Genomic DNA, 15,167 nt, shown 5'->3' on the forward strand with positions numbered 1-15,167 from the left:
AGCTGTCAGTCAGGATAGATCTCCCCCTATGAGCTGTCAGTCAGGATAGATCTCCCCCTATGAGCTGTCAGTCAGGATAGATCTCCCCCTATGAGCTGTCAGTCAGGATAGATCTCCCCCTATGAGCTGTCAGTCAGGATAGATCTCCCCCTATGAGCTGTCAGTCAGGATAGATCTCCCCCTATGAGCTGTCAGTCAGGATAGATCTCCCCCTATGAGCTGTCAGTCAGGATAGATCTCCCCCTATGAGCTGTCAGTCAGGATAGATCTCCCCCTATGAGCTGTCAGTCAGGATAGATCTCCCCCTATGAGCTGTCAGTCAGGATAGATCTCCCCCTATGAGCTGTCAGTCAGGATAGATCTCCCCCTATGAGCTGTCAGTCAGGATAGATCTCCCCCTGGGCTTTTAGAAGTCTTCCATAAAAAAGGAAAGAAGACAGCAGCACCTTTCGACCTTAGTTTAAACATGTGTCCCAAATTGCACCCTATTCCCTGAGCCCTATGGACCCTGGTCTAAAGTAGTGCACTATAAAGGGAAAAGTGTGCCATTTTAGGGGACAGGGGACAGAGGGGACACGGTGGCTATAGCTTCGGGCTAGCAGTCTAGCGTGTTAGATCATATCTTCAGACTTCCCCCACAGCCTATTCGTTTACACATAGTGTGCTATAACCGCAGGGTTCATGGATGCTTTCCTTTTGTCGGAGGTCGCGCTGTGCTCACCGCTGTTGTTTACGGTCTGACCTCTGACCTTTTAATCCCCAGGGCCCGGCCGGTCATCAGTGTTAACGCCACCCTGGACATCAGCCCTCAGATCCTCAACCCACAGGATAGGAACTGCAAACTGCTTGACCATGACACACCAGTGTCCTGGTGCGTGACACACAGATTTTCACTTTCTTATGAGAGAAAATATGAATGTCTCTGTGCGATGCATTGGTTCATGTCAGGGATGGCATTGAAGAGCCAAAATGTAATGGAAATGGGGGAGGGGGGTCTTCGTCCACACAGTGTATTAGCAAGTTACACTTGCAAGCCTTTTGTTTGAGAAGAACTGTATGTTAATATGGCGTACTCTTGTTCTCCCTTTGTGCTGACTGCGTGTTTGTAACACACACAAACTTCCTGTCTGGTAACCTCATGTTTAAACTGTTCAGACAGACTTCCTGTCTGGTAACCTCATGTTTAAACTGTTCAGACAGACTTCCTGTCTGGTAACCTCATGTTTAAACTGTTCAGACAGACTTCCTGTCTGGTAACCTCATGTTTAACTGTACAGACAGACTTCCTGTCTGGTAACCTCATGTTTAAACTGTTCAGACAGACTTCCTGTCTGGTAACCTCATGTTTAAACTGTACAGACAAACAGAGCTGACATAAGACCATGCAACATGTTTAGCTAGTATCTACCATGTGGTGCTGTATGCTTGTCTTGAGAACCGTAGACAACACTGTGGCCCTCAGGGAACACTGTGGCCCGTAGGGAACACTGTGGCCCGTAGAGAACACTGTGGCCCGTAGAGAACACTGTGGCCCGTAGAGAACACTGTGGCCCGTAGAGAACACTGTGGCCCGTAGGGAACACTGTGTCCCGTAGAGATCTCTGTGGCCCGTAGAGATCTCTGTGGCCCGTAGAGATCTCTGGTCCGTAGAGATCTCTGTGGCCCGTAGAGATCTCTGGTCCGTAGAGATCTCTGTGGCCCGTAGAGATCTGTGGCCCGTAGAGAACTCTGTGGCCCGTAGAGAACTCTGTGGCCCGTAGAGAACTCTGTGGCCCGTAGAGAACTCTGTGGCCCGTAGAGAACTCTGTGGCCCGTAGAGAACTCTGTGGCCCGTAGAGAACTCTGTGGCCCGTAGAGAACTCTGTGGCCCGTAGAGAACTCTGTGGCCCGCAGAGAACTCTGTGGCCCGTAGAGAACACTGTGGCCCGTAGAGAACTCTGTGGCCCGTAGAGAACTCTGTGGCCCGTAGAGAACTCTGTGGCCCGTAGAGAACTCTGTGGCCCGTAGAGAACTCTGTGGCCCGCAGAGAACTCTGTGGCCCGTAGAGAACTCTGTGGCCCGTAGAGAACTCTGTGGCCCGTAGAGAACTCTGTGGCCCGTAGAGAACTCTGTGGCCCGTAGAGAACTCTGTGGCCCGTAGAGAACTCTGTGGCCCGTAGAGATCTCTGTGGCCCGTAGAGATCTCTGTGGCCCGTAGAGATCTCTGTGGCCCGTAGAGATCTCTGTGGCCCGTAGAGAACTCTGTGGCCCGTAGAGAACTCTGTGTCCCGTAGAGAACACTGTGTCCCGTAGAGATCTCTGTGTCCCGTAGAGATCTCTGTGTCCCGTAGAGATCTCTGTGGCCCGTAGAGATCTCTGTGGCCCGTAGAGATCTCTGTGGCCCGTAGAGATCTCTGTGGCCCGTAGAGATCTCTGTGGCCCGTAGAGAACTCTGTGTCCCGTAGAGATCTCTGTGGCCCGTAGAGATCTCTGTGGCCCGTAGAGAACTCTGTGTCCCGTAGAGAACTCTGTGGCCCGTAGAGAACTCTGTGTCCCGTAGAGAACTCTGTGTCCCGTAGAGAACTCTGTGTCCCGTAGAGAACTCTGTGTCCCGTAGAGAACTCTGTGTCCCGTAGAGAACTCTGTGTCCCGTAGAGAACTCTGTCCCGTAGAGAACTCTGTGTCCCGTAGAGAACTCTGTGTCCCGTAGAGAACTCTGTGGCCCGCAGAGAACTCTGTGGCCCGTAGAGAACTCTGTGGCCCGCAGAGAACTCTGTGGCCCGTAGAGAACTCTGTGGCCCGTAGAGAACTCTGTGGCCCGTAGAGAACTCTGTGGCCCGTAGAGAACTCTGTGTCCCGTAGAGAACTCTGTGGCCCGTAGAGAACTCTGTGGCCCGCAGAGAACTCTGTGGCCCGTAGAGAACTCTGTGGCCCGCAGAGAACTCTGTGGCCCGCAGAGAACTCTGTGGCCCGTAGAGAACTCTGTGGCCCGTAGAGAACTCTGTGGCCCGTAGAGAACTCTGTGTCCCGTAGAGAACTCTGTGGCCTGTAGAGAACTCTGTGGCCCGCAGAGATCACTATTAGTGCTTTTAGAGTTGGATTTCAATTGTTTTCAGTTGTGTCTACGAGATGTAAGTACATGCCGATTATTTATTGTGTCTCCCCTCAGTTTCAAAGTGAAGTACTGTGTGAAGGCGAGTGGGAGAAGCGCCCCAGCCTCACTGAGTGAGTATCTGAAGGACATCTACTTCTTTACACTACATTGGATCCCTAACTCTCCGTTTGTGGTGTAGCTCTCTGCTACACCACAAACGCTACTCTAGACGAAGTTGTTACCTGACAGCGTTCCCCTGTCTCTCCCGTGTCCACCAGCTGTACTTACAGAGAACTCTCCTTTACGGTCACAAAAAACGCAGCTATCCGTCTCTCCCTCTATTTCTCTGAAACCTGAGCCCTATGGACCCTGGTTAAAAGTAGTGCACTATAAAGGGAATAGGGTGCCATTTGGGACGCATCGCCGTGGCAACAGAACCACGGCTCACCTCTTGTCTCTGTATAAAGACATCCTGTCTGGCTGGACTAGGTCTGTTACCCAGCCTGTTAAGAGTACAGCTTCAGGCTAGTAAGTGTGAACTCAGCTCTGTTCCCAGTAGGACAGCCTGCTGTGTGGTGTAAGGTTTTTAAAAGCCTCCATCTGGCTTTGCATCAGTTACATGGCAACACGCTCGGTCTGTCTGTCTTTGTCTCTGTGTGTGTAATGGCTCCCAGACTCTGGGCCGTGTTCATTAGGGCACACTGTAGCAAAACGCTTTGCAACAGAAATTAAAACATACATTTCTTATTGGACAAGTTCAGATAGCCCCATTCCTGTTTCAGTTTAGTTTTTTTTCTTTTTTCTAACGAGTAGGACCCAGCGCTGCATGGGAGACCACAGACGACGCTCCCAATTCATTATTTCTCGAGAGGCCTTTGAACTTCACTGCTCATGTCCCCCTGACTCCCATCAAATGGGTAGTGTTGCAGGAAACTAGAACAGTCTATTCTATTAGCTACTGTTGCAGGAAACTAGAAACGTCTTCTTGTTCTCATAGCTACTGTACGAAGCAAGAGGATCAAATAGCTGTGTTTTTGTGGTCAGAAAAAGGAGAGGAACCTACAGCTGGTCTAAAGTGGAGATGTAAACTCTGTGCCATCTGTCCGTCTTATCTGACACATGTGTGTCTTTTTGGAAATGAGTGATTTCCCCCTGAAAACATTGCTCATATCACAACTGATGCCATTACTGTTAGAACTATCGCCCAGTGACTGTTAGAACTATCGCTCAGTGACTGTTAGAACTATCGCTCAGTGACTGTTAGAACTATCGCTCAGTGACTGTTAGAACTATCGCTCAGTGACTGTTAGAACTATCGCTCAGTGACTGTTAGAACTATCGCTCAGTGACTGTTAGAACTATCGCTCAGTGACTGTTAGAACTATCGCCCAGTGACTGTTAGAACTATCGCCCAGTGACTGTTAGAACTATCGCCCAGTGACGGTTAGAACTATCGCCCAGTGACGGTTAGAACTATCGCCCAGTGACTGTTAGAACTATCGCTCAGTGACTGTTAGAACTATCGCCCAGTGACTGTTAGAACTATCGCCCAGTGACTGTTAGAACTATCGCTCAGTGACTGTTAGAACTATCGCTCAGTGACTGTTAGAACTATCGCCCAGTGACTGTTAGAACTATCGCCCAGTGACTGTTAGAACTATCGCTCAGTGACTGTTAGAACTATCGCCCAGTGACGGTTAGAACTATCGCTCAGTGACGGTTAGAACTATCGCTCAGTGACGGTCAGAACTATCGCTCAGTGACGGTCAGAACTATCGCTCAGTGACGGTCAGAACTATCGCTCAGTGACTGTTAGAACTATCGCTCAGTGACTGTTAGAACTATCGCTCAGTGACTGTTAGAACTATCGCTCAGTGACTGTTAGCTAGTTAGTTACGGCCTCATTGTCAGTCAGTCTGTGTCCTTGTCAGAGTTCCAGGTTGACCTGGTGTTGGACAAACACAAACACAAGGGGGCGACAAAGAGAGTTCTGTTCCTCCACGGCAAGACATCCCGGTACACCAAGAACATGACGGTCAGCAACGGCCGAGGACCAGCCTGCGAGGAGCAAGAAGCCTTTCTCATAGTGAGTTGTCCAAAGGAAATGGACCATCCCTTAACAAGACCCCCTCATATGATCTGAGAGGATAGGACTGGTGGAAACAATATACCCTTCTAATCATTTTTTTCAGATCTCCAGAAGTGTGTAGGGGCTAGGAATTGGGATTAGGAGACAGTTTCATCTTTAGGCATTGATTCTGTATGCAGTGTGTATTGTTGTTGCTCTAGCGTTTCCATGTGTAGAAGTTACTAAACCACAACCCTCTGTAGGATGCCTAGTTACTAAACCACAACCCTCTGTAGGATGACTAGTTACTAAACCACAACCCTCTGTAGGATGACTAGTTACTAAACTACAACCCTCTGTAGGATGACTAGTTACTAAACTACAACCCTCTGTAGGATGACTAGTTACTAAACCACAACCCTCTGTAGGATGACTAGTTACTAAACCACAACCCTCTGTAGGATGACTAGTTACTAAACCACAACCCTCTGTAGGATGACTAGTTACTAAACCACAACCCTCTGTAGGATGACTAGTTACTAAACCACAACCCTCTGTAGGCTAACTAGTTACTAAACCACAACCCTCTGTAGGACGACTCTAGGTACTAAACCACAACCCTCTGTAGGATGACTAGTTACTAAACCACAACCCTCTGTAGGACGACTCTAGGTACTAAACCACAACCCTCTGTAGGATGACTCTAGTTACTAAACCACAACCCTCTGTAGGATGACTAGTTACTAAACCACAACCCTCTGTAGGATGACTCTAGTTACTAAACCACAACCCTCTGTAGGATAACTAGTTACTAAACCACAACCCTCTGTAGGATGACTAGTTACTAAACCACAACCCTCTGTAGGATGACTAGTTACTAAACCACAACCCTCTGTAGGTTGACTAGTTACTAAACCACAACCCTCTGTAGGATGACTAGTTACTAAACCACAACCCTCTGTAGGATGACTAGTTACTAAACCACAACCCTCTGTAGGATGACTCTAGTTACTAAACCACAACCCTCTGTAGGATAACTAGTTACTAAACCACAACCCTCTGTAGGATGACTAGTTACTAAACCACAACCCTCTGTAGGATGACTAGTTACTAAACCACAACCCTCTGTAGGATGACTAGTTACTAAACCACAACCATCTGTAGGATGACTAGTTACTAAATCACAACCCTCTGTAGGACGACTCTAGGTACTAAACCACAACCCTCTGTAGGATAACTAGTTACTAAACCACAACCCTCTGTAGGATGACTAGTTACTAAACCACAACCCTCTGTAGGATGACTCTAGGTACCAAACCACAACCCTCTGTAGGATGACTAGTTACTAAACCACAACCCTCTGTAGGATGACTCTAGGTACCAAACCACAACCCTCTGTAGGATGACTAGTTACTAATCCACAACCCTCTGTAGGACGACTCTAGTTACTAAACCACAACCCTCTGTAGGATGACTAGTTACTAAACCACAACCCTCTGTAGGACAACTCTAGGTACTAAACCACAACCCTCTGTAGGACGACTCTAGGCACTAAACCACAACCCTCTGCTCTGCAGGATGACTCTGAGTTCCGGGATAAGATCACTCCCATCTCTGTGTTCATGGAGTTCAGTCTGGACTACCAGCAGGCAGCAGATAAGACCGGCCTACTGCCTATCCTGGACCAGTCTACGCCCACCAACATCTCCAAACAGGTACCTCTTTACCCAAGGCTTCGTCCCAAATGGCACCCTATATGGTGCACTACTTTTAATCAGATCCCTATGAGTCCTGGTCTAAAGTAGTGCACTATGTAGGGATTAGGGTACCATTTAAGATGCACACGAACTGTTGTGATCAGGTGTAGAGTAGCATGTTGAGTTCAGTGGAGGTCGGTGCCCTTCAAGATCAGGCTTGTTTTGGATGGCTGTCATTCATATTCACCCAGTTCAATGTAACAGTGACAGGTTTAGGTTACTGTCATTCATATTCACCCAGTTCAATGTAACAGTGACAGGTTTAGGTTACTGTCATTCATATTCACCCAGTTCAATGTAACAGTGACAGGTTTAGGTTACTGTCATTCATATTCACCCAGCTCAATGTAACAGTGACAGGTTTAGGTTACTGTCATTCATATTCACCCAGATCAATGTAACAGTGACAGGTTTAGGTTACTGTCATTCATATTCACCCAGCTCAATGTAACAGTGACAGGTTTAGGTTACTGTCATTCATATTCACCCAGATCAATGTAACAGTGACAGGTTTAGGATACTGTCATTCATATTCACCCAGCTCAATGTAACAGTGACAGGTTTAGGTTACTACATGATAGTGGAATGTTCCCTGTACCCATCATGAGCTTTCTACAAACCAGCCTACGAATGAAAGTTTATAACTCGGGTGCACAATGTCGAGAGGCAAACTGGAGTCCTCAAGGTGACAAACAGTTACACATTCAATACCGCCTCGCACCCTTTTGCCTGCATCTAGATGATTTAAGCATTAGTCCAAACAGTTGCAAAACTTTCCATTTTGCAACTAAAACAAGAGTTCCTATTGGACAAATTTAGCAAGGTCCCTCTCCCCTTCTGTTCCGTTTGCTTGCGTTTTTTAAAGAAACATTTCGCAACAGAATCGTCGGGATAGAATACACCCCTGATCATCCGCACGCACAGTTCGCTTTCACAGCAGCCACATACAGCGTCGTCACTTTGTTCGTTGTCGAATTCCTTCTCGCATCTACGCTCTCTCTCCTCCTCTCACCTTTTCCCTTCGCTTGTGGACTTTAGTGTACAACACAACAGCTGTCTGTGACCAGGCGCAAACACCCCACCAAAGCCAAACCTTCATACCATAACCGCTAACCTCTACACAACCTACGTTATAGTCAACAAGCTAGAACTGACGTGTTAGTAAAACCCACAATCCAATCTGTGTGTACAATTACTCAGTACAGTGTACAGCAAGCAGTTTAGCAGTTACATCGCCTGGTAAATTAATAAAACCAAAAGCTTACCTTAGAAGATTTCCTGTTTTGGATAGCCTTAGCCAGCTAGCTAGCTAGCATCAATAGCCTCCTCTATGTTTGAGTCAGGTTGTTGAGTAGGCTAAATTAGCTGCATTAGCTAAGGAAGTGAAAGGTAAACTAAGAAGAAAAATATATACAATGAAATATAGCTCTCTCTTTCTGCTGAATCTTCTGCTGAATTGTTTAACTTCAACTATTGTCTTTCTCTCACTTTGAGTCAACTACTCACCACATTTTATGCACTGCAGTGCTAGCTGTAGCTTATGCTTTCAGTACTAGATTCATTCTCTGATCCTATGATTGGGTGGACAACATGTCAGTTCATGCTACAAGGTTGGAGGACGTCCTCCGGAAGTTGTCATAATTACTGTGTAAGTCTATGGAAGGGGGTGTGAACCACAAGCCTTCTAGGTTTTGTATTGAAGTCAATGTATCCAGAGGAGAATGGAAGCTAGCTGTCCTCCGGCTATACCATGGTGCTACCTAACAGAGTACTGTTGAGGCTACTGTAGACCTTCAATACAAAACGGTGTGCTTCAAATCAGTTATTTGGTGACGTGAATATATTTAGTATAGTTTTATCTTAAAAGGATATAACTTTTTTAAATGTTTCACAATTTTTTTATGAAATCTACTGAGGAGGATGGTCCTCCCCTTCCTCCTCTGTTGGAGCCTCCTCTGGTTGAGTGGTGAGGGATGGGTGAAGTTTTTTTTGGGTAAACAAACTGTCTACTTGGGATAATATTTTTCAGGCCCATATCCTACTGGACTGTGGAGATGACAACATCTGCAAGCCAGACCTCAAGCTGTCTGTAGTGAGGTGAGTGGTCATCCTTCTTCAGTACATAAGGCTATGAGGACTAACATAGCTAGCCAAGCCCAGCTGTGCTGGCCTAGTTACAGGGAACGTATCATCGCCAGAACAGTGTGGTTCTGGAAACAGTGACATTTGTTTCCCACAGTGACGTTGTTCAAACTGAGTCTAGATCTTTTTTCCATGAATTGTCTTTTTTATTTTTATTTTTATTTTTTACCACAAGTGACCAGAAGGAGATCTACATAGGAGACGATAACCCCTTGACCCTGGAGGTGACCGCGGAGAACCGAGGAGAAGGGGCGTACGAGGCAGAGCTACATGTCTTCATTCCTCCCCAGGCTGACTTCACCGGGGTCGTACGCAACAGTGAGGTATAAACTCCTAATGAACTGTGATGGTATGGGTAGGTTGTACGCAACAGTGAGGTATAAACTGTGGTAGTGATGGTATGGGTAGGTTGTACGCAACAGTGAGGTATAAACTCCTCTAATGAACTGTGATGGTATGGGTAGGTTGTACGCAACAGTGAGGTATAAACTCCTCTAATGAACTGTGATGGTATGGGTAGGTTGTACCCAACAGTGAGGTATAAACTCCTAATGAACTGTGATGGTATGGGTAGGTTGTACCCAACAGTGAGGTATAAACTGTGGTAGTGATGGTATGGGTAGGTTGTACCCAACAGTGAGGTATAAACTCCTCTAATGAACTGTGATGGTATGGGTAGGTTGTACCCAACAGTGAGGTATAAACTCCTAATGAACTGTGATGGTATGGGTAGGTTGTACCCAACAGTGAGGTATAAACTCCTAATGAACTGTGATGGTATGGGTAGGTTGTACCCAACAGTGAGGTATAAACTCCTAATGAACTGTGATGGTATGGGTAGGTTGTACCCAACAGTGAGGTATAAACTGTGGTAGTGATGGTATGGGTAGGTTGTACCCAACAGTGAGGTATAAACTGTGGTAGTGATGGTATGGGTAGGTTGTACCCAACAGTGAGGTATAAACTGTGGTAGTGATGGTATGGGTAGGTTGTACCCAACAGTGAGGTATAAACTGTGGTAGTGATGGTATGGGTAGGTTGTAACCAACAGTGAGGTATAAACTCCCCTTATGAACTGTGATGGTATGGGTAGGTTGTACCCAACAGTGAGGTATAAACTGTGGTAGTGATGGTATGGGTAGGTTGTACCCAACAGTGAGGTATAAACTGTGGTAGTGATGGTATGGGTAGGTTGTACCCAACAGTGAGGTATAAACTGTGGTAGTGATGGTATGGGTAGGTTGTACCCAACAGTGAGGTATAAACTGTGGTAGTGATGGTATGGGTAGGTTGTACCCAACAGTGAGGTATAAACTGTGGTAGTGATGGTATGGGTAGGTTGTACCCAACAGTGAGGTATAAACTGTGGTAGTGATGGTATGGGTAGGTTGTACCCAACAGTGAGGTATAAACTGTGGTAGTGATGGTATGGGTAGGTTGTACCCAACAGTGAGGTATAAACTGTGGTAGTGATGGTATGGGTAGGTTGTACCCAACAGTGAGGTATAAACTGTGGTAGTGATGGTATGGGTAGGTTGTACCCAACAGTGAGGTATAAACTGTGGTAGTGATGGTATGGGTAGGTTGTACCCAACAGTGAGGTATAAACTGTGGTAGTGATGGTATGGGTAGGTTGTACCCAACAGTGAGGGATAAACTGTGGTAGTGATGGTATGGGTAGGTTGTACCCAACAGTGAGGGATAAACTGTGGTAGTGATGGTATGGGTAGGTTGAACCCAACAGTGAGGTATAAACTGTGGTAGTGATGGTATGGGTAGGTTGTACCCAACAGTGAGGTATAAACTGTGGTAGTGATGGTATGGGTAGGTTGTACCCAACAGTGAGGTATAAACTGTGGTAGTGATGGTATGGGTAGGTTGTACCCAACAGTGAGGTATAAACTCAAATACTAATGAGACATGTTTGTCCAATGACAATACAGCCGTGATGTTATGATGGACGGGAACAGCAGTAAAAGAAAAATAGATATTTATTTGTCCCCTTTTCCAGACTCTGTCTAGATTGTCCTGCGCCTACAAGATAGAGAATCAGACCAGGGTGGTGGTGTGTGACCTGGGGAACCCCATGAAAGGAGGAACTAAAGTGAGTGGATGGTGCATACACATGGTGACAGTTCTGTTGACCTGAATGAGGGGGGGGGGGGGGATTCCTGTTCTAGGTATTCTATTTCTATGTCGGGGTGTTGACAGACACCTAGATGGCACCGGGTCACACCGGGTTACAGGTACATGTGAGAGTACTTTGTGAATAAATGTGCCTCTGATCAGAGTGACTCACAGTGATCCTGATGTCGTGGTGTGTGTTCAGGTGCTGGCCGGACTACGTTTCAGCGTCCACCAGCTCTCAGAGCAGGACACGTCTGTGGAGTTTGACCTGCAGATGAAGAGGTAATCAGGGTCGTAGCCACATATCAGAAACTCTTTCTTTTTTTAGGAACTACAATCAGGGTCTCAACTTACTGCTAAGAGTTAGAATAGTACAATATGAAAGTGGCAATTTTGTAAACGTTGTTATGCATCAGCAGTTTTCCTGTTGTTATTTCAATCAAATTTATTTATATAGCCCTTCTTACATCAGCTGATATCTCAAAGTGCTGTACAGAAACCCAGCCTAAAACCCCAAACAGCAAGCAATGCAGGTGTAGAAGCACGGTGGCTAGGAAAAACTCCCTAGAAAGGCCAAAACCTAGGAAGAAACCTAGAGAGGAACCAGGCTATGAGGGGTGGCCAGTCCTCTTCTGGCTGTGCCGGTTAGAGAGGAACCAGGCTATGTGGGGTGGCCAGTCCTCTTCTGGCTGTGCCGGTGGAGATTAGAAACCTAGAGAGGAACCAGGCTATGTGGGGTGGCCAGTCCTCTTCTGGCTGTGCCGGGTGGAGATTAGAAACCTAGAGAAGTACCAGGCTATGAGGGGTGGCCAGTCCTCTTCTGGCTGTGCCAGATAGAGAGGAACCAGGCTATGTGGGGTGGGCCAGTCCTCTTCTGGCTGTGCCGGGTGGAGTTTAGAAACCTAGAGAGGAACCAGGCTATGTGGGGTGGCCAGTCCTCTTCTGGCTGTGCCGGGTGGAGATTAGAAACCTAGAGAGGTACCAGGCTATGAGGGGTGGCCAGTCCTCTTCTGGCTGTGCCAGATAGAGAGGAACCAGGCTATGTGGGGTGGGCCAGTCCTCTTCTGGCTGTGCCGGGTGGAGATTAGAAACCTAGAGAGGAACCAGGCTATGTGGGGTGGGCCAGTCCTCTTCTGGCTGTGCCGGGTGGAGATTAGAAACCTGGAGAGGAACCAGGCTATGTGGGGTGGCCAGTCCTCATCTGGCTGTGCCGGGTGGAGATTAGAAACCAGGCTATGTGGGGTGGCCAGTCCTCTTCTGGCTGTGCCGGTTAGAGAGGAACCAGGCTATGAGGGGTGGCCAGTCCTCTTCTGGCTGTGCCGGTTAGAGAGGAACCAGGCTATGAGGGGTGGCCAGTCCTCGTCTGGCTGTGCCGGGTGGAGATTAGAAACCTAGAAGGCACCAGGCTATGTGGGGTGGCCAGTCCTCTTCTGGCTGTGCCGGGTGGAGATTAGAAACCTAGAGAGGTACCAGGCTATGAGGGGTGGGCCAGTCCTCTTCTGGCTGTGCCGGGTGGAGATTAGAAACCTAGAGAGGAACCAGGCTATGTGGGGTGGGCCAGTCCTCTTCTGGCTGTGCCGGGTGGAGATTAGAAACCTAGAGAGGAACCAGGCTATGTGGGGTGGGCTAGTCCTCTTCTGGCTGTGCCGGGTGGAGATTAGAAACCTAGAGAGGAACCAGGCTATGAGGGGTGGGCCAGTCCCCTTCTGTCTGTGCCGGGTGGAGATTAGAAACCTAGAGAGGAACCAGGCTATGTGGGGTGGGCCAGTCCTCTTCTGGCTGTGCCGGGTGGAGATTAGAAACCTAGAGAGGAACCAGGCTATGAGGGGTGGGCCAGTCCTCTTCTGGCTGTGCCGGGTGGAGATTAGAAACCTAGAGAGGAACCAGGCTATGAGGGGTGGGCCAGTCCTCTTCTGGCTGTGCCGGGTGGAGATTAGAAACCTAGAGAGGAACCAGGCTATGAGGGGTGGCCAGTCCTCTTCTGGCTGTGCCGGTTAGAGAGGAACCAGGCTATGTGGGGTGGCCAGTCCTCTTCTGGCTGTGCCGGGTGGAGATTAGAAACCTAGAGAGGAACCAGGCTATGTGGGGTGGCCAGTCCTCTTCTGGCTGTGCCGGGTGGAGATTAGAAACCTAGAGAAGTACCAGGCTATGAGGGGTGGCCAGTCCTCTTCTGGCTGTGCCAGATAGAGAGGAACCAGGCTATGTGGGGTGGGCCAGCCCTCTTCTGGCTGTGCCGGGTGGAGATTAGAAACCTAGAGAGGAACCAGGCTATGAGGGGTGGGCCAGTCCTCTTCTGGCTGTGCCGGGTGGAGATTAGAAACCTAGAGAGGTACCAGGCTATGAGGGGTGGGCCAGTCCTCTTCTGGCTGTGCCGGGTGGAGATTAGAAACCTAGAGAGGAACCAGGCTATGTGGGGTGGGCCAGTCCTCTTCTGGCTGTGCCGGGTGGAGATTAGAAACCTAGAGAGGAACCAGGCTATGTGGGGTGGCCAGTCCTCATCTGGCTGTGCCGGGTGGAGATTAGAAACCAGGCTATGTGGGGTGGCCAGGCTATGTGGGGTGGCCAGTCCTCTTCTGGCTGTGCCGGTTAGAGAGGAACCAGGCTATGAGGGGTGGCCAGTCCTCTTCTGGCTGTGCCGGTTAGAGAGGAACCAGGCTATGAGGGGTGGCCAGTCCTCGTCTGGCCGTGCCGGGTGGAGATTAGAAACCTAGAGAGGCACCAGGCTATGTGGGGTGGGCCAGTCCTCTTCTGGCTCTGCCGGGTAGAGATTAGAAACCTAGAGAGGAACCAGGCTATGTGGGGTGGCCAGTCCTCTTCTGGCTGTGCCGGGTGGAGATTAGAAACCTAGAGAAGTACCAGGCTATGAGGGGTGGCCAGTCCTCTTCTGGCTGTGCCAGATAGAGAGGAACCAGGCTATGTGGGGTGGGCCAGTCCTCTTCTGGCTGTGCCGGGTGGAGATTAGAAACCTAGAGAGGAACCAGGCTATGTGGGGTGGGCCAGTCCTCTTCTGGCTGTGCCGGGTGGAGATTAGAAACCTAGAGAGGAACCAGGCTATGTGGGGTGGCCAGTCCTCATCTGGCTGTGCCGGGTGGAGATTAGAAACCAGGCTATGTGGGGTGGCCAGTCCTCTTCTGGCTGTGCCGGTTAGAGAGGAACCAGGCTATGAGGGGTGGCCAGTCCTCGTCTGGCTGTGCCGGGTGGAGATTAGAAACCTAGAGAGGAACCAGGCTATGAGGGGTGGGCCAGTCCTCTTCTGGCTGTGCCAGGTGGAGATTAGAAACCTAGAGAGGTACCAGGCTATGAGGGGTGGGCCAGTCCTCTTCTGGCTGTGCCGGGTGGAGATTAGAAACCTAGAGAGGAACCAGGCTATGTGGGGTGGGCCAGTCCTCTTCTGGCTGTGCCGGGTGGAGATTAGAAACCTAGAGAGGAACCAGGCTATGTGGGGTGGGCTAGTCCTCTTCTGGCTGTGCCGGGTGGAGATTAGAAACCTAGAGAGGAACCAGGCTATGAGGGGTGGGCCAGTCCCCTTCTGTCTGTGCCGGGTGGAGATTAGAAACCTAGAGAGGAACCAGGCTATGTGGGGTGGGCCAGTCCTCTTCTGGCTGTGCCGGGTGGAGATTAGAAACCTAGAGAGGAACCAGGCTATGTGGGGTGGCCAGTCCTCTTCTGGCTGTGCCGGGTGGAGATTAGAAACCTAGAGAGGAACCAGGCTATGAGGGGTGGGCCAGTCCTCTTCTGGCTGTGCCGGGTGGAGATTAGAAACCTAGAGAGGAACCAGGCTATGAGGGGTGGGCCAGTCCTCTTCTGGCTGTGCCGGGTGGAGATTAGAAACCTAGAGAGGAACCAGGCTATGTGGGGTGGGCCAGTCCTCTTCTGGCTGTGCCGGGTAGAGATTAGAAACCTAGAGAGGAACCAGGCTATGAGGGGTGGGCCAGTCCTCTTCTGGCTGTGCCGGGTGGAGATTAGAAACCTAGAGAGGAACCAGGCTATGTGGGGTGGG

General features: G+C 49.1%; 1 protein-coding gene across 1 annotated transcript in view; it reads left to right on the top strand.

Moving 5' to 3' along the window:
- Positions 1-15,167, top strand: part of LOC109881272 (integrin alpha-V) — a 69,030-nt gene that overhangs the window by 28,429 nt on the left and 25,434 nt on the right. Inside the window, exons 15-22 of the mRNA XM_031801624.1 lie at positions 764-871; positions 3,149-3,204; positions 5,005-5,159; positions 6,719-6,856; positions 8,928-8,995; positions 9,216-9,363; positions 11,052-11,144; positions 11,370-11,449. Coding sequence (XP_031657484.1) covers positions 764-871; positions 3,149-3,204; positions 5,005-5,159; positions 6,719-6,856; positions 8,928-8,995; positions 9,216-9,363; positions 11,052-11,144; positions 11,370-11,449 — 846 coding nt within the window. The remainder of the gene's footprint in view (positions 1-763; positions 872-3,148; positions 3,205-5,004; positions 5,160-6,718; positions 6,857-8,927; positions 8,996-9,215; positions 9,364-11,051; positions 11,145-11,369; positions 11,450-15,167) is intronic.

This window comes from Oncorhynchus kisutch, linkage group LG2 (genome assembly GCF_002021735.2).
Source record: "Oncorhynchus kisutch isolate 150728-3 linkage group LG2, Okis_V2, whole genome shotgun sequence".
Lineage (NCBI taxonomy): Eukaryota > Metazoa > Chordata > Actinopteri > Salmoniformes > Salmonidae > Oncorhynchus > Oncorhynchus kisutch.